This window comes from Bos taurus, chromosome 13, assembly GCF_002263795.3.
Source record: "Bos taurus isolate L1 Dominette 01449 registration number 42190680 breed Hereford chromosome 13, ARS-UCD2.0, whole genome shotgun sequence".
Classification (NCBI taxonomy): Eukaryota; Metazoa; Chordata; class Mammalia; order Artiodactyla; family Bovidae; genus Bos; species Bos taurus.
Window position 1 is genome coordinate 60,220,874 of NC_037340.1, and position 18,395 is coordinate 60,239,268.

At 50.8% G+C, this 18,395-nt stretch overlaps 1 protein-coding gene across 1 annotated transcript in view; it reads left to right on the top strand.

The window, feature by feature from the left end:
• ANGPT4 (angiopoietin 4) overlaps positions 1-14,013 on the top strand; it is a 43,744-nt gene extending 29,731 nt beyond the window's left edge. The window contains 5 exon segments of the mRNA NM_001076483.2: positions 2,916-3,031; positions 5,075-5,176; positions 6,643-6,809; positions 12,053-12,183; positions 13,131-14,013. Of these exon segments, the coding sequence (NP_001069951.1) occupies positions 2,916-3,031; positions 5,075-5,176; positions 6,643-6,809; positions 12,053-12,183; positions 13,131-13,291 (677 nt within the window). The 3' untranslated portion in view covers positions 13,292-14,013.
• Positions 14,014-18,395: the final 4,382 nt, after the last annotated feature.

An 18,395-nucleotide genomic window follows, 5' to 3' on the forward strand; every position in this document is an offset into this window, starting at 1 on the left:
TGATTGGAACCAGGGAAGGGAGAATGGCTTGGTGAGAGAAAGACAGGGAAAGGGTTCCTACTGCTGCTGGGTCACCATAGGGGGAAGCTGGAAAGCCTTTAAGGCACAGGAGTCAAACAATAGTGATGGATTCCAGACGCTGTTGGCTGGCAGCATTGTGGAGACAGAGGACAGCACCATAGCGCCATCTAAGCTGGGCACCCCGAGGTGGAGGTTTGAAAAGGTCTGAGGTGGCCACAGGCAAGAGAAGTGGATGTCGTCCGTAATTAACAGTGACCCGAACCCATCACTGGCTTGTGCATAGTGGCAATGAGGCTGCCTAAATTCATCCTGTAGCTCAGCCAAAGGCATGGGGCCTGGGGCCAACACCTCACCCCACCGGCTCACTGCCAACCCAGTCTCCAGTTGTGGCCCAGTGTCTGCTTCCCTTCCCCAGGGACCAGGGGCCTGGCCAGTGAGACCATGGAGATCCTGTCCAGGGAACGTTTTTGCACAGACTGGGATGGATTTGGGGGCTTTTGTCTTTTCATTTGCGATCTGGGAATAATAGCCTCCTTTCAACAGTGCCTCAGCTCCAAGATCCAGGATCCAGGTTCAAGTATGAAGCCAAAAACAGGAAGTCACACACTTGGTAGCTTCCTGGTTTGTCCCTCGTCAGGATACCTATCCATCTGGAACTTTAGCCCTGTCCATGGATACCCACCTTAAACTTAGTGACTCAGACATTAAAGAATCTCCCCACAATGTGGGAGACCTGGGTTAGATCCCTGGGTCAGGAAGATTCCCCTGAGAAGGGAATGGCTACCCACTCCAGTATTCTTGCCTGGAGAATTCCATGGACAGAGGAGCCTGGCAGACTACTTGGGGTCCTTGGGGTGGCAAAGAGTCAGACAAGACTGAGTGACTAACATTATTAGTTATTGGATACCCACCTACCCAAGATTGGATTCTGGTGGATTCATAGCCCAAAGCTCTAATGGATTCCACGAAAGGAGCCAGAGAGGGGATTTGAATAGTTTATTTACCAATAGTCACTTTTTTCTTGCTAAGCCTGGAGGCCCCCAGAGCCCTGGTGGAATTTGGCCATTATATTCATATCCTCTCTTAAGGCCAATGGTCAGCTCCCAGGGAAAGCAGAATGTAGGGGAGGGGCCCACCTAGGAGATGCTGGTAGAGTGGACTGTGGAGGAGACTCTGGGCCACCCACCCCGAGGGAGCTCTAAGGACAGCTCCCCAGTGAGACCCAGAGAGAAGGCAAGCCCCGCTCATCCCTTCCCACCCGACCCAGCCGTGTGTCCTTGAGCCAGTTACCTCACTCCTGGGCCTCAGTTTTCTGGTCTATGAAATGGAGAAGTACCTCAGTGGAGTTGGAGCCCCAGTACCTGTCCTGAAAGACTGTAACAGCCGCATCTCTGGCCTTCCTGCTTTGAGTCTCATCCCTCCCAGTCTCTGTCCTAATCTCTGGCCAGAGCACTCTTCCTTGCCAGAGTCTGCGCTCCTCAGCCCCATGTTCAAGACTGAAATCTCAAGACTCCTCTCTCCTTCCTTGATGACACTTTCTAGTTCATTGAGCAGCTAGAGCTCCCTCTGGCCTCAGGTCTGAGATCAGGGTGTGAGTCATCTCCTCTCCGTGGCCTCAGGCAAATTTCCTGTGTGTGTGTGTGTGTGCGCGCGCGCATGCATGTGCAGGTGCGTGCATGCATGCTAAGTCAGTTCAGTCCTGTCCAACTCTTTGTAACCCCATGGACTGTAGCCTGCCAGGCTTCTCTGTCCATGGGATTCTCCAGGCAATAATACTGGAGATATTCCCACTCAGAGACTGAACTCATGTCTCTTAGATCCCCTGCTTTGGCGGGTGGGTTCTTTACCACTAACACCATCTGGGAAGCCCCAAATTCCCCTCACCATACCCCAACCCCAGCACACATCAGTCCTGTTCCCACGTTGGAGCCTGTGCCTGTGCTGTTCCCTCAGCCTGAGACAATCCTCCCTTCTACACCTGGGCAGTCCCTGCTCCTCGTCCAGGTCCCAACTCACTATCAGCTCCTCTAGGAAACCCTCCCGGGCCTGATACATTCTGTGTCCCCAACATCTCCCAGCCCAGAACCTGGCACAGAGCAGGCAGAAGTGCCCACCTGGCCCTTTCCCTCTCACCTTGTTATTTAGTTGATCAGTCACGTCTGACTCTTTGCAACCCCATGGACTGTAGCCCGCCAGGCTCTTCTGTATGGGATTTTCCAGGCAAGAATACTGGAGTGGGTTACTATTTCCTTCTTTTTTAAAAAAATGTTAATATATATATTTTATTGAAGTATAGTTGACTTACAGTGTTTTAGGTATACAGCAAGATGATTCAGTTATATATATACACATATATAATTTTTCAGATTATTTTCCATTATAGATTATTATAAGATATTGATTATAGTTCCCTGTGCTATACAGTAAACCTTTGTTGCTTGTTGTGTGTCCATTTCCTTTTAAATTAGAAATATACTGTTCTATTCATACTAAGTCAAAGAAGTAGAATCAAAATTTGTCATAAATTTTTAGCTAGGCAAAATTTCATAAGTTTTCTAAAGGGATCTTCCTGACCCAAGGATCGAACCCGCATCTCCTGCATTGGCAGGTGAATTATTTATCACTAAGCCACACCCATCTTCATCAATGTACATTCATGCTCAGTTGGGTCTGACTCTTCGTGACATCGTGGACTAGTCTGTAGGCTCCTCTGCCCATGGGATTTTCCAGGCAAGAATACTGAAGTAGGTTGCCATCCTCCAGGGAATCTTCCCAACCCAGGGGTCGAAACGGAATCTCCTGTGTCTCTGCATTGGCAGGTGGATTCTTTGCTACTGAGCCACCTGGGAAGCGTTTTGCTCTCTGCTAATTGTTTTCACCTTGTCCCATTGCAGCCTCCATGAGGGCAGCTGACCAGCTGTTCCAGGACTGTGCGGAGATCCAGCGCTTTGGGGCCAATGCCAGTGGCATCTACACCATCCATGTGGCCAATGTGACAGAGCCCAGAAAGGTTAGGGGGCTCCTTGGGGACTGAGGCTATCAGACGGTGCTGAGCCAAAGGACCCCTGCTCACCCCCACCTGCTCCCCACATTCACTTCAGGCCTTGTCCAACATCTGAGATCCCAGAGAAGGTAGGGGTGACCCAATCAGGGGTCAGATCATGTGGTTAAAGCAGATATTTTCTAGCTTGTTCCATGTGGGATATTAGGGACTGGGACTGATGGAGACCCTGAACTTTGAGGACCAGTTATCAAATGTGTGGAGGGAGCGCAGTCAAGGCAAAATGTGGATGTCAGGAGGGAGGGTTTGGGGGCCAAACCCAAAAGTGGAAGAGTTTGAGATATCCTTTTTAAGATGCATTCAGTCTGAGTATTTACTTAAGTGAAAAAAGACACCACTTTTAAAGTAAATATTTTATACGAAATTAAGTAAATTCAGCTATGGTGGGATTTTGGAAGTGTGAATAGCTAAAATTTGGGAACACTGATAGAGAGGGAAGAGCTGGCCTGGGAGGTAAGAGATCTGGGCTCAGACTTCAGCTTTACTTTGACCCATTCACCTTGAGCATATACTTTCCCCTTTCTGGACCTCAGTTTCCCTTCCTGCAACCTCTGCTACCCTCACAACATATACCACTGTCTTCTCTCCTGAACAGACCTTTAACATCTCAGAACCTCTATTCCAGCTACTCCCCTCCTCCACTGGAAATGCTATTTCCACTCATCTCTATCTGGCAGGCATGTCAACATCCAAAGCCTTGTTCCAATGCTACTCCCCTGGGAAGCCTTCCCGAGCTGTCCCTGACTCTTTCTTGGGAACTCATCTTGTAGCTGCCCAGATGTTCATATTCAGTAGTCTGCCAGCTGTATCAGACCTTCTAGCCATATCAGTCTGCTAGCTTCCTCCAGATCAAACCAGCCCTGGGGGTTTATTTATCTCTCATTTGTCTCTGATTTGTCTACTAATAATATGGGACTAGATACCAAGTATTTCCTCATCAAACATTGAAATCTACTGAACTGGCTGAAAAATTAATATGTAAACAAAAGTTAAACTGAAAGATGTGATTGCAATGGATGGTAAGCTCTTCAAAAGAATGAACTCTTTGTCTCATCCATATTGGCACTCTCTATGCCTTGGACTGCAAGATCCAACCAGTCCATTCTGAAGGAGATCAGCCCTGGGATTTCTTTGGAAGGAATGATGCTAAAGCTGAAACTCCAGTACTTTGGTCACCTCATGCGAAGGGTTGACTCACTGGAAAAGACTCTGATGCTGGGAGGGATTGGGGGCAAGAGGAGAAGGGGACGACAGAGGATGAGATGGCTGGATGGCATCACTGACTCGATGGACGTGAGTCTCAGTGAACTCCGGGAGTTGGTGATGGACAGGGAGGCCTGGCGTGCTGCGATTCATGGGGTCACAAAGAGTCGGACACGACTGAGCGACTGATCTGATCTGATCTGATCTGATGCCTTGAATGGAGCCTGCTACCTACTAAGTGCTCAGAAAACATTTGTCCACCAGATGTAATAACATTTTTTTTTTTTTTGGTATCTTGTCCCAACCCTGCGGCATGCAGAATAGTTCCCCGACCAGGGATTTAACCCAGGCCTCCATAATAAAAGCACTGAATCCTAACCACTAGGCCACCAGGGAACCCCTGTAATAACATTTCCTGAGTCTACACCATATATCAAGCACTTTACACCTCTTGGCATTTCATTTTTAAAGGAACCCTGCAATAATAGTGAATGAAAAGCCTCCGTTTACTGAGTTCTGTTCTTTAGATGGATGACTCATCTAGTTCTCACGACAATTCCATTGTGCAGATAAGAACCTAAGGCACAAAAAGATGAAGGTATTAGCATCCTTGTTTGACAAATGAAGAAAGGAAGGGTTTGGGCCTGGATCTGTGCGATGCCCTTGACCACCAAGCTCACTGTTTGCTTTGTGATGTTCTGTCAGTCAGATGACCCTCATGCTGGCCCAGACCTGGCTTCTGGCTGCCTCCAGGGGCTTCCAACTCCCCACCTTCTCAATTCTCTCCAGGTGTTCTGTGACATGGAGGCCAGTGGAGGTGGGTGGACCCTCATTCAGCGCCGTGAGAATGGTAGCGTGAATTTCCAACGGAACTGGAAGGATTACAAACAGGTAACATTGCTGCCCTGGGGAGGATCTTGTCAGTCCTGAAACCTGGGGCAGGATGTGGGGTGTGGGCAGGCATCTGGTTTGCCCTCAACCCTTCTCAGAAAAAAAAATCAGCCTGCCTAAACCAACTCCCTTCAAACAGGTTTGGCCAGCGCACATTCACTGTCAAGGACTCCAACACCCAAAATTGAACCTTCTTTTTGCAAGTCCTGACGTATATCCTAAAAATGAAAGTTTAGCTTTCATTTTATTTTAATTTTTGGAAAAGATACATGTTGATGGAAAAATTTTACCAAAAAATGGAACAGAAAAAAGTAACCTCTGCTGCCCACCCCGGGATGCACTGCTTAAATGAATGTCTTTGTCTTAACACACATACATGACTACATCTGTAGGAGAGATTTTTTAATGCAGAATTGCTGGCTCAAAGACCCCATGCATTTTACAAGATGAGGGATAATGCCTGATTGTCTTCCAATTTTTTAATTAAATTTTGAGTAAAGGATTTTTGGCAAGCTGACTTAAAAGCTCTTAAAGTTTTTAAGAGCAAAAGAAATAGAAAAAGATACTCAAACGGAAATATAACAATACTATTTTTTGTGTGTCTGTTTGCTGTCCATTTGATAAATACTTGAAAATAAATAGCAAATTAAGCTATGACTGTTCTTAAACCAATTGGGTTTTAAAGAATTATTCAAATGGCAAAAAGCAAGAGGGTGCTCAAAAGCAGAAATACACAAGAGTGCTGACTATAAACCATTAGGCTGATCAGTGGTACTAAAATGGGGAGTGGGGCTTAGGTGTGCCCTGTCCTTAGTGCTGAATTACTGTCCTGGCTAAGGGTGTTGGATACTTGTCACCCTGGGACACTTTCCACCTCAGTGCTCTTTGTTTTACATTTCTGTTACTGAAATTTTGCAGTGGCTGCCATGTCACTGAACAAAGTTTTCTCAGCCATGTATGCAGCGGATTTAAGTTTTTAGCTAGTTTTTAACTGAGATTTAATATACATGCATTTCTGTGCCCAAATCCTAAGTGTAAGTAAGATTCAGTGACCTTTCAGTGAATATGTATTCACCCATGTGACCACCTTTCAAAGATAGATATGCAACATTCCCAGCACCCCAGAAAACCTCCTTGTGTCTCCTCCAAGTCAAGACACCCCCAAAGTAGTGGTTATTCTGACTTCTACCACCACAGACTTTTTTTGACCTGTTCTTTAACTTCGTAGAAATGTGATTTCAATTGCTTTTAAAAGGTTTTTACATTTACAAAAGTCTTAGTCATTTTACTCTAGAAGTTGGGGAGCTCCACCCTTAGGCCTGCCCACACTATTCTTTATGAATTTGGTCATTTAGCAAAGTGGCTTTGGGTGAATGTCCCCAGAGCCGGGCCCAGCCCAGATCCTTAACCAAAGGCGTAGCCTCTGTCCTCCACATGCAACCCACCCGCATTCTCCCCTTCCCTAGGGCTTTGGCAACCCAGCCGGAGAGCACTGGCTAGGCAATGAAGTGGTGCACCAGCTCACCAGCAGGGCAACCTACTCTCTGCGAGTGGAGCTGCAAGATTGGGAAGGCAACGAGGCCTACGCCCAGTATGAGCACTTCCAGCTGGGCAGCGAGGCGCAGCTGTACAGGTGGTCTCGGGGCCCAGGCTGGTGGGTGGGCGGGGGACCCTGGGCTAGTGGCTACAGAGTCTGCGCCAGGGGTCAGTCCCTGGGCGTCTCCTGTTCCTGCCATCTTTCCCCCATCTGGGTGCGCGTCATGGGCTCTGGAGGCAGCTGGTTAGCACTCAGCACAGCCCGGCCACTGGGTGGGGTGGAAAGAATGCCACTGACGCTGCCATGCCGGGAGCAGGAAGGGGCCTTCCAAGGTCAGTCAGTCATTTTGCAGAGGCCTGGAACCGCGGGAGTGATGTTCCCAGTCTGTCCTATGCTATGAGGGGAAGTGGAAAGGTCTCCGGGCTGGGAAGTGAGAGACCTAGGCTCATTCTCACTCTCTCCAGCTTGCTGTGTGAACTCAGGCGAGTCAAGTCAGCTTCTCCGTAGCTCTGTAACACAGGATGGGCTTAAATATGAGCAACTTATAAAATCACCAAGGTCTCCCACCATCCCCCTCAGCCTGGGTTCTTGGTCCCATTCAGAAAAAGAAATGAGCATTTCTTGAGCACCTACTATGTTCCAGGCACATAGCTTCATTTAATCCTCCCCATAACGTTTTGAGGGCTTCCCTGGTGGCTCAGACGGTAAAGAATCTGCCTGCAATGCAGGAGACCTGGGTTTGATCCCTGGGGTCAGGAAGGTCCCTGGAGGAGGGCATGGCAACCCATTCTAGTATTCTTGCCTAGAGACTCCCCATGGGCAGAGGAGCCTGGCAGGATACAGTCCATAGGGTCACAAAGAGTCGGACACGACTGAGTGACTAAGCACACACACACATAACCTTCTGAGGTAAGTGTTGCTATACCTGCTTTAGTGATGTAGGAACTGCCCAGAGTTACAAGGTAGGGAAGGCATAGTTTTAAACTCATTTTTGCTGCCAAAACTCGTGTTTCTCCCCCATCATTTTATGCCTCTGAGAAACTCGAGGATATTAGGATAAGCTATCTTGGAACCAGGACAGAATTGAATTCACAGATTCATGTTCCAGGGCCACAAGGGACCTCACATGTCATCTGGTTTTTCACATGATGCTAGAACCTCCTCTACAGCCACAGTCAGCATCCAACCATGCTGGAATGCTCCCATTAATGGGAAGGCACTTCCTTCCAAAGAATCGCTCATGACTCTCTGGCTCCTTGCACTGTATGCATAGTTCCCTCTCTGATGGCCTCTCAGGGATGTGCCCCCAGCCCCTCTCTCTGTGAAATGTTCCTGGTTCATCCAGTTGGCTGCTTCTGACATCCCTCTTTATGGGACTCAACCCAATCTGATAATGCTCTTTCATAAAGTGTAAGGTCTAGAGCTAAATGAAACATCCCCAGGTCTGGGCTAGGCTGGCTGAGCTGAATGCCCCCTGACTCCTTGAGCTGACCAGTGAGTAGCCACAACACCTGGCTGACCTCTCTTTAAGCCACTGACCACCAAAGCCAAGACTTAAATCCTGGCTTTATCCTTATCTCCCTGAGGGACCCTGAGCAAGTTGCTCCCTCCACTGTCTCATCTGTGAAATGGGTGCCCAAAGTGTACCCACCTCAAAGTGCTGTGAAGCTTGAATGAAATACTACACATAGAGCATTAACACTAGCACTTAGTAAATATCCAACAAATAATATTATACTATTATATTACAATTACTGTTCCCAAGCCATCCTTTCACACACTTGGCTGGCCTGTTCTGTGCGAATTCACTGCTGTTCCCATCCCCAGTGCCTGGGACATAGTAAGTGCATAACAGGAAGTGGGGGTGCCTCCCTTTCCTACACATGTAACAGTTAAACTTCATTTCATCTCCATGACCCAGTCCTGGGGCAGCAGCTTCTGTGGCCCCAAGTCCATGATCTGCCATTTTTCTTAGGGAAGAAATATCAGGAAAGTATTATATCTCATTGTGCTAAAGAACATGGCCCTAGAGCCAGATTGCCCAGGGTATGAACCCTGACTCTTTGACTTGTTGGATTCATGACCTTAAACAAGTTACTTACCTCTGTGTGCTTCAGTAAAACACACTATCTATGTCATAACTGAGATAACCTGTGGGAAAATGCCTAGCATATGGTTAGTGTTAAGTAAATGTTAGAGATATATAAACAATATATCCAAAGACAGAAATACAATCTCTACATCTATGCACATCTCAGTTATTTATGTCCATTTATACGAACATATGCATTTATGTTAAATTTGGAACCACTTGCTGTGCTCTCCTATGTGAATTTGATGTGCTGCCTCTGACTTTTTATCTGAGATCTGGAGAAGCTCCCTGCCCATTACTCTCAGGTCTCAAAGGGCCCACATCTATTTGACCCTTAGCAGACCCCAAATAATAATAACAATATATTGAACATTTGCCCTGAGCTAAGTGTGGGCTGGCCTTGGTCATTTGGAGAAGAATCAGACCTACGCTCTACCCCTCAAAGTTGTTCACAGTCCAGTGCGTCATGTGTATCTTGGGGTGAGTGTGTCTTCCCACACCCCCAGGAGTACAGGAGTTGCCTAAGGGGACAGCACAGGAGCACAGAGACACTAGTGCTAACAAGGAGGGCTCCCTGGAGGAGGTGATGCCTATGAAGAGTAGGCATTCTCCAGACAAAGAGAGGATAGAGAGGACACCCCAGGCAGAGACAGAAGAGTTGCCATCTAGCTGGCCACGGAAACCCTAAACTTAAGCAACGCTCTTTCAAAGGCTTCTGGGATCCTAAAGAATAGGCCCTGCTCATTCAGGAACAGCTTGGAAGATCCTGGAAAACACAGAGGGGCCTGGAAACTGCCAGAGAAGGGCTAGGGGAAAGTGACAGAAACAGACGCTGGTCCCTGGGCCCCCACTGTCCAGAGTCAGCTGCCTGACAAGATGAGGAGGATCCTTTCAGGGACGCCCAGAGGCAGGGAAGCCTGGCAGTCAGCAGCTGGGGCATGGGCAGGAGGGACACGCTTATATGTCAGATACAATGATGGGGACCCTCTGGAGCCCAGCTGGGGTGCATGCAGAAGCCTGCAGAGAAGTAGCCATGGAGCGGGGTGAGGGAGGCACAGACAAGGCACAGCACACACTGACAGCAGGCACAGGCCTCCCCGAGGTGCCACCCACCCAGACCCGGCACGAGCACCAGATACACACAGAGGCACACAGGGACACGCACAGACACACATGTTCGTGTGGAGGGGCTCACCACACCCCTGGGTATATCGTGGGCCTTCAGAGCACAGAGACGCATACAAGTGCCATAGCTACCCAAACAAGCACAAGCACACAACCGGGCACGTGTGCAAACATGCCTCAGAGAAGCCCTTGCAGATAAACACATGCACAATCCAGCCACAAAGACAGATTGCAGAGCACACACCAGATCCACCATAGATAATGCCACACAAACTCAAAACACACACACACATACACACGCAGGCACAAAGACGCGTACCCAGATGCTCACGACCTCAGACACACAAACTCACACCCCTTCTGTATCTCACCTGGGGACGTCCAAGGACCCGTGTGTTTGTTTGGGTTCCCCAGGCCTCGGCCATGAACATGTTCAAAGTGTGTCTGAAAAATGGGTCAAGTGGGCTTTCCTGGCCCATGACTTGAGGGTCCCCTAGAGACTGCAGATCCCCCTTCTCGCTCCCAGAGGAGCAGGGAAGGGAGGCTGAGGACTTGGGTCCAGTAAGGGGCTGATGCTGCTGAATGACCTCATGAGATCATTTGGCTTTGTCCAACACTGATTTCATGCGGCCCCAGACTAAACATGACCCCCAACCTCAGCCTGAGCCCCAAGCCTGGCCTTGAAGTGACATGTCTGAGCCCTTAAGGGGAGCCGTCAACAGCCACAAGAAGCTGGGACCATATGAGCAAGTGGGCCGGCCAGCCTATTCCCACCCCAGGGAGGCCCTGGCTAGGTGGGCCTCTTGGAAGGGGGTTTGCAACACTAGTCATGCAAGCCCAGGGTGATGTATTTAAGGGCATTGTTGAGGCTTCAGGGCTGTCTGCCCTGAGCTGGCCCTGCCCTCTCCGCAGGCAGAGTCCATGGGTGGGAGGTACCGGGACTGAGCCAGGCCACATGCCCAGGCACCACCTTCCCTCTAGATCCCTCTGGGGGCATCTCATAGGCCCTGCCCTGGGGAACCAGAGCTCCCCTGAACTGCCCTGGCTGTACCTGGTGTCCCCTTGCCTCCACCCGGAAGACCTTGATTGCTCCCAAAGTGGCTCCCGCCGCAGCTGTCAGTGGAGCCCCTCCCCCACTACAAGCCCCCAGCACTGTCTTCAGCCAGGCTCAGTGGAAGCCTGTGCCAGCCGCGCGCCCCGGGCTGGGAACACACGGACAGGACAGGACAGATAACAACAAGCCCTGAACGTGCTGGGCACTTAGCACGCGCCAGCACCACTCCACACTCGTCACATGCTGAGGTCACCCCCTCACAATGACGGTTAATATGCTATCATTACCGTTTTTAAAAAGTGAAGAAACTGAAGCTGAGAGGTGAAGCAATCTGCCCAAGGGCACGCAGCTGGCGAGCAGCAGAGCTGGGATTTGAATCCAGGCATTTTGTCCCCAAAGCTCATGGTTGCAATCACCACACAGGCCTCAAGGTGTCTGCCAGGGTCTTGTAGCCTGATAAATAGAAACCCTCCCCACCTGGCTGCAAGGGTAGAAGTCACAGGTATTGGGGTGCCTCGGGGCCCCATCCATGTGGGCTGATGTGGTCACGGAAGTCTTCCTGGAAGTGGGGGCGGGGGGATGAGTATGAGGAGGAGTGACAGGGCTGGGGTTGCAGGATGGTCAGCTGGGGAGGGAAGGCACACAGCTCTCACACTCGGGGCAGGCTCCTTTGGCTCACAGGAGCTCTGTTTCCTCTTCTGTAAAACAGGAGTTTTAGGGTATGGTGAAGATTAAGCAAGAATGAGTTAACTCACGTTAAGTGCTTTAAACAATGCCTGGCACATAGTCCATGTTCAAAAAGTGTTAGCCATAGTCATTATTATTATTATTATTATCATGATCACTCTCACAACTGTCCAAGACTCAGGTCCAGCTGAGAGGGGCCTGGCACACATGGGGACTCTGTCCCTGGAGGCAGCAGGCAGGGAGGGCAATCCAGGAGGGAAGATGGCCCAGCATCCAGGATGGGGCTCCCTTCCCAGGACAACCAGAGGGGAGCCCCTTCCTCAACCAGCCCCAACCTGACTCTGTGCCTCTCTCCCATCACCACCTCCGGGTGGCCTCCAGGCTTTCTCTGAGTGGGTACAGTGGCTCAGCAGGGCGCCAGAGCAGCCTGGTCCTCCAGGGCACCAACTTCAGCACGCGCGACGCAGACAATGACAACTGCCTCTGCAAGTGCGCCCAGATGCTGTCTGGAGGTGGGTGCAAGATGGGGTGGACCCACGCCTCTGCACAGGCTCACCTGGCTGAACACCTTTATCGCCTCCCCACTTGGGTCTTTGTGCAGCCAGGTGCCATCAAGAAGTGGGTACAAGTCAGGGTCTCACTCACTTGCAGGCTGGCCTGGCTGTACCTCATCCAAACTTCCCTACTTCCACTGAGTCCTTAAGGTCCCCTCCAGGGTCTCACCGCCCCCTAAAGCTGGCACCTCCAGTTCTCCCCTGAGACCTCAGAGCAGCACTGATGCTGGGGACCAGGGTGCACCCTAGGGGGGTAAAATGCCTAATCTGCTCCAACCCCAGATTTGAGACTCCCCCGCAACCCTCCTCCAGGCCAAGCAGGATCAGGAGGAGGGAGACCTGGGTTGGGGGCAGAGGGGCAGCTGCCCACCAACTCTGACTCAGGCAGTGTTTTCTGCAGAGAGCGATGTCAGAGAGTGGGAGATGGGATGTGAGAGACAGAATGAGAGGGACAGAGATCAGAGGGGACCTCAGGAGACACAGAGACAGGGACAGACTGAAATGAGAGAAACACCAGGATGAACAGACAGAGAGGTGGACACAGAGCTGCATGGGGACAGGGGCAGGTACAGAGGGAAAGATGGAGAGAGAATCACAGATCACGTTTCATCCACGAAAGACGGATGGAAACGGGGTGAGAGGCAGAGAGACCCAGAAAGGCAGGGTCATAGGGAGCAAAGAGACAGAGACATCAGAGAGATAGACCCAAGCTCCCAGCCTCTGGAGGCCCCAGGCTGAGGAGAGGGTCTGGGAATCTCCCACCCATTCCCACCCAACCCCATCCTCAGCAAGCTGGCTTCTCTCAGGGGCCAGCAGCCCTGATTCACCTTTGGGGTAGGGGGCTGCCCTCACCCTATTAACTGCATCCCCACTTACCTAAAGCCTCTTTCTCTTGCCTCCACCAGGGTGGTGGTTTGACGCCTGTGGCCTCTCAAACCTCAATGGCATCTACTATCCAGCCCGTCACCATGTGCGCAAGCTCAACGGCATCCGCTGGCACTACTTCCAGGGCCCCAGCTACTCGCTGCGCACCACTCGCATGATGGTGCGCCCCTCGGGCATCTAAGGGGCAGCCACGCCTGGAGGCTGGTCCCAAGGGAGGACATGGCCATGGTATCCCCTGGACAAGCTGGACTCGAACACAGGACACAATGCCAGGACCTTGTCCCGGACAGCCTGGGGGTCCCCTGAGCCAGCCCTCCTTGCCCCAGGAGTCCAGAAGAGTCGCCTCTAGCCCTTTTCCCCTCAAGTTGTGAAATGGTGGACATTTGGGGGTTCCTGCCTCTTCAGTGTCCCTCTTCCTCTTCCCTCCTGCCTCCTGCAGGGGCCTCCTGCCCACCTGAGGGCTGCAGTATCCTGAACAAGCAGAGAGCAGATTTAACTGGGCTCTGCAAAGGAATATGCAGCTAGTGGTGGAATTTCAGGCAAGTGGGAAGGTATTTACAGGAGGAAACCACTCAGGTGGAGGCCCAGATTCTGTCCCCAGGTTGTTGGGAAGGCCATCTCTTATTTCAAGCTTTCTCACATCCTTGAACTTTCTGTTCAAGACTGAAGGAGCTGTGTCCCCCCTATAATGGGAATCGCCATTTGCACCCACACTGTCCATCACTCCTAGGCCCCAGCATCTAAAGCTCAGACATGGTTTCTCAGGGGCTCCAGGAGATCCAAGAGGTACTCCTTTACCCCTAGAATGTTCTAGAATATGTTCCAGAGAGAATAAAGGTACCTGTGGTCTAATGAGGGAGGGAAACACCAGGTTAAATCAATGTAGACGCATTGTCAGAGCCATCACTGTGGTCATGTGCTTTGTGACCACCCATGAAAGGGCTAGAGTGGACCACTTTCCCCAAATTTACTTATTTGAAAATGGGACCTGATTATCTCAGAGCATCTCCTGGGGCTGTGGATGCCCTTGGAGAAAATTGGTTCTCCCGAGTCATGAGTTAAACCCCAGGCCCCATCCCCATCCCCAGCTGTTTTCACCATTTTCAGCAATGAGGGCCACCATGACATTTTCAGACAGCCTCTAAAAACAACTGGAAAGAGGCTTTGGGTTGAAACAGACATGCTGTCACTGAAGAAGAGTCTAGAACTAAGTCTTTGGTCTTAGAACTAAGTACTTCAAGGCTTCTCTGACCCTAGGAAGCCAGTTTTCTGGCTGGGGCTGCCGTCCACCCTTCTTGTGTCCCCAGCTCACACCAGCTCTCAAGTTTAGGGACTCTTGGGGACTGCCCACTCTGTCTTGAGCAGGAAACCAGTCGCTGGGTCCAGATCCTTTCTGCCTCCAAACCAGAACTCCTAGTCTCCTCCTCTCTCAAACAAGAGCGATGCTGCAGTTATCCATGGAGACAGGGCTTTGCTGAGTCTGGGCAACCAGGGGCTCCTCATGAGCTTCTTTCAGAGGAGAGGAGCAGAGAGGGGCCATGGCCACTCTGCCACCCACTCCCATTACTGTGTCACTGGCCTCAATCCTGATGAGGCCACTGAAGCCCTGTCGTCCTCAGCCAACACCTGGGTCCAGCCAGGACCGACCTGCCCTCCCGCCCAGACACCCCTCTATCTTCAGAAGATTTTCTCCTGCATAAGGCTGTGGGGTGGAAACAGGGCACCTTCGTTTCGCCTGGCTCTGCCCCACCTCCTGAGTCCCACCTCTGCCAATCCCCTGAGTCAGTCCAGCACAGATTAGTGCTGATCTCCTTCTGGGAAACCAAAGGGTGTGGTTGCTAATGGTGGCATTTCAGGCAGGAGGGAAAAGTACCTAGGGGCAGGTTGCTGCCCAGAAGGCTGACAGCACCTTATCCAGCATTTGCTAGGCGAGCCTTCATTTAGCATCTAGTGTATGCAGCGTGGTGCCGTGGGCAGGACTTTGGACTCAGACAGACCTGCTGCGGCTCTTGAGCTTGAAACCAGTGGTCCTGCCTCTCAAGGTCGATCGTCTGGTCTGTGAGATGGAGATGGTGATTCTCCCTCCTCACTGTGCCGGGGCAGGAGGAAATGAGACTGTCTTTCAGCCTCTTAGCAGAGCCCAGCAGGAAGCAGGTGCCTAATAAATGTTAGTTCCCAAAGAAGTGAATGGGGTGGAGAAATCGGCCCTAGTAGTACATGCCACCCCTTCTCCTGGACCTAGGGAAGTTAAGTGCTTTATCTTAGTAGCTACAGCATTTTTTTTTTTTCACTGCAAGTGTATAGGAACTGCTGGGAGCCCCAAGAACAGAGCTCCTCTGGGTGGGGCGAAGGCTCCAATCTCTACCTGCATTCCAGTTGTCTAAAAACACCAAGAACCCAATTGGGGTAACCCTCACATATCTCTTCTTGAAAATGTCCATCCTTCCTTTTTAACTTTCCTTCCTTCTCTGTGCCAGGATTCTCAAGTGCAAGGGACAGAAAACTTATCCTGAGGAGTGGACTGACTCACATACAGGGAGTCTAGAGACAGATTCGGGTGTGGTTAGAGCTGGGTGCTCAAATGATGTCGCTCCTCACCTCTCAGGCCTGCCACCCATCATGCTGACCTCATTCTCCATCAGGTTCTCTCCTGACGATGGCTCCAGCAACCGCAGGCTCGTGTTCTGCCTGCTTAACATCCCTCAGCCAGAAAGCTCCCCTGTCCCAGTGATTCCAACAAGAGCAGAATTCTTTCCAGCCAGGACTCGTCCTATGTCCATCCTTGCGTTTACCACTGTGATTCTGATTGACCGGACCTGGGTCACATGATCATACCTAGAACCAGGGACTGAGGTCAGTCCCCTCCAAGGCGTTGGATTGGCCTTGGAGAAAATGAGGAGCCGCTTCAGGAAGCAGGGATGCTGGGCAGTCGAGAACAGGGGTTCACTTTTTCTCCTTCCCTCTTGCAGATTCCTGGCTCTCATCTCTATCCCTGCCCCTTCTCCTAGCCTCCGTGCCCCCAAGGCCTGTCCCTCGGGCTCTAGCTAATCCCTGGTTTGCCCCAGACTATCAAGGGCACTGCTGTGTCCTGCCCAGAGGTGTCACATCCTAACTCACAGTCCCGGCTCTGCCCCTGGAGCAGCACCCCTGGCCCTCTCTGAGCCTTTACAGTTCCCATCTGTGCTATAAGGAGAGAGCACCTGCGGAAGCCTAAAAGACAGCAACACTGACTCACCACAGCTGTAGACATGACCAGATAAAGGACTTGGAGTGCACAGGGCCCTAGGGCCTAGCTGGCATGTCCTTGGCCTTGGCTGGGTCTCCTGAAGCCACTGCTTGCAAAAACTGCAAGGATACCTATATCTGCAGGTACCTACTTAGAAGCCTTGTCACCTCTCTCTGCATCAGACCAGCACTCTCCCCACCTTAGCAATGAAGAAATTAGAGCTCAGAGAGGGGAAAGAGTTTCATCCAAGTAGCTGAGCCAACACCACCTCCAGTGCACTTGCATCTTTCAGTTGCCTCCCTCGTCGAGAGCTCTCTGGAGGCATCTTGGCATCAACCACAAAAAGGCTGGAGTGGTGTCCTCTCCACCTATATCAAGGGATGAACGAACCTTCTGGAAAGTTTTCCAAGACTACTCTGTATTTCCCACTGGTGTCTGATAAATCCCAGTGGAGCCAGGCAGGGAGAACACATTGTTCCTGAGATCTCTGGATGTTTCCAGCAAAAGCAGTTTCCACACCGGGGAAGAGAGTTCACTGTGCACAGCCCAGAGACAGCAACCATGGGTGGGGTACGAGGTGGCCCTTTGCAGGCGGCAGGGGAGCAGCCAGCATCAGGATGGTTTGTCTCAGTAGAAAAGGGTATTTGTCTCCTTTTTCCAGACTGTCCCCCCTCCACAGTGTCCATGTGGGCCTTCACCTCTCTCATGAAAGATGCTTTGGAAAGCTAACAGTGTTGCCTTGGCAACAGCAGCATCAGCATCTTTTGATGGAGCAGCCCTTCAGAGAATGGAGTCTGATTCAGGCCACAACCAGCATAAATGTGTTACTTCTTGTGTTAGATTAATGTGTAACGTATCCTATGAGCTGCTGTTGGATGTGTCCAGAGGGCAGGGAAGTCCAATGGCCTTTAGCATCCCACACTTTCCTACCCTCCCCTGTAAGACCTCTCTGAGCCTCACTTTCCTCATCTGTACAATGGAGAGACTGTGATCTAGTCACAGGGAAGTCGTGCAGGTTCAGGGCAGTGGTGAATGTCCAGGCTTGGCACGTTCACTCGGGAATTTATTCATTCATGCACGTATCCATTCATTCATATAGCGAGTATGTACTGAGGACCTGCCTGGGCCAGAGCCTGCCTCAGTGACGGGGAGGGAGCAGCAAACAAGACAGACAGACAGCCACAGTCCAGACATCATGGTGCTTAAGAGACTAAAGGGAAAGACTCACCAAAATCAAAATTTTTTAAATTTAAATTAACTGATTAGTTAATATATTATAAGTGAAGAAAATAAATAGGAGCCATAGGTAAAAGATTTCAGATGGTCCAACTGGGCAGGATGATCAGGGAAAGACTCTGAAGAAAGTCACTTAAGTCAAGGACCAAATGTGAGAAACGGCTGTCAGGTGAGGAGCTGTGGGAAGAGCTCTCCCACTAGAGGGCACAGCACGTGCCAAGGCCCTGGGGTGGTCATGAGGAACGGTAAAGAAGTTAGTGCGGAGGAGTGATGCCGCTGAGCCAGTGCTGCCACTCCCCAGTGAGCTGGGGAGAGGTGGGAGAAGGTGCCCCCAGCACCTTTATCAGAGATCAACTCCTTGCCCAGTGCCCACCAAAAGCTGGACTCAGCATCACTCTGAATGGACCTGCGGAGCTGAGGCAAAACCCTGCCCCTCTCTGGACCTCAGTTTCCCGATCTGTAAAATGCAGGAGAGGGATCACCTCTATCTGAAAGTCTTTCAGATCCTGGGTCAAGGGCCCTGGAGGGCCCTGTGTCCACTGCCCTGAGCCACCAAGGGAATCAGAAGGAGGCAGAGAAAATAAAAGGCTTGCCCTTGGGCTAAATGGGAGTTAGGGGGTCAGCCGGGGGGGCTTGTGTGGGAATGAGGGGCTTTAACCACGTGCCTCCTCCTTGTTAGTTCTACACGCGTCGTTTCTGACTCTTAGCAGGTTCTATTGTTGCCCCCAATTTACAAATGTGGAAATTGAGGCTCAGAGAAGTAAAGTTCCTTGCCTGAGGTCAAACAGTGAGTTCTGGTTCCGGCTAAGTGGCTGTAGCAGAA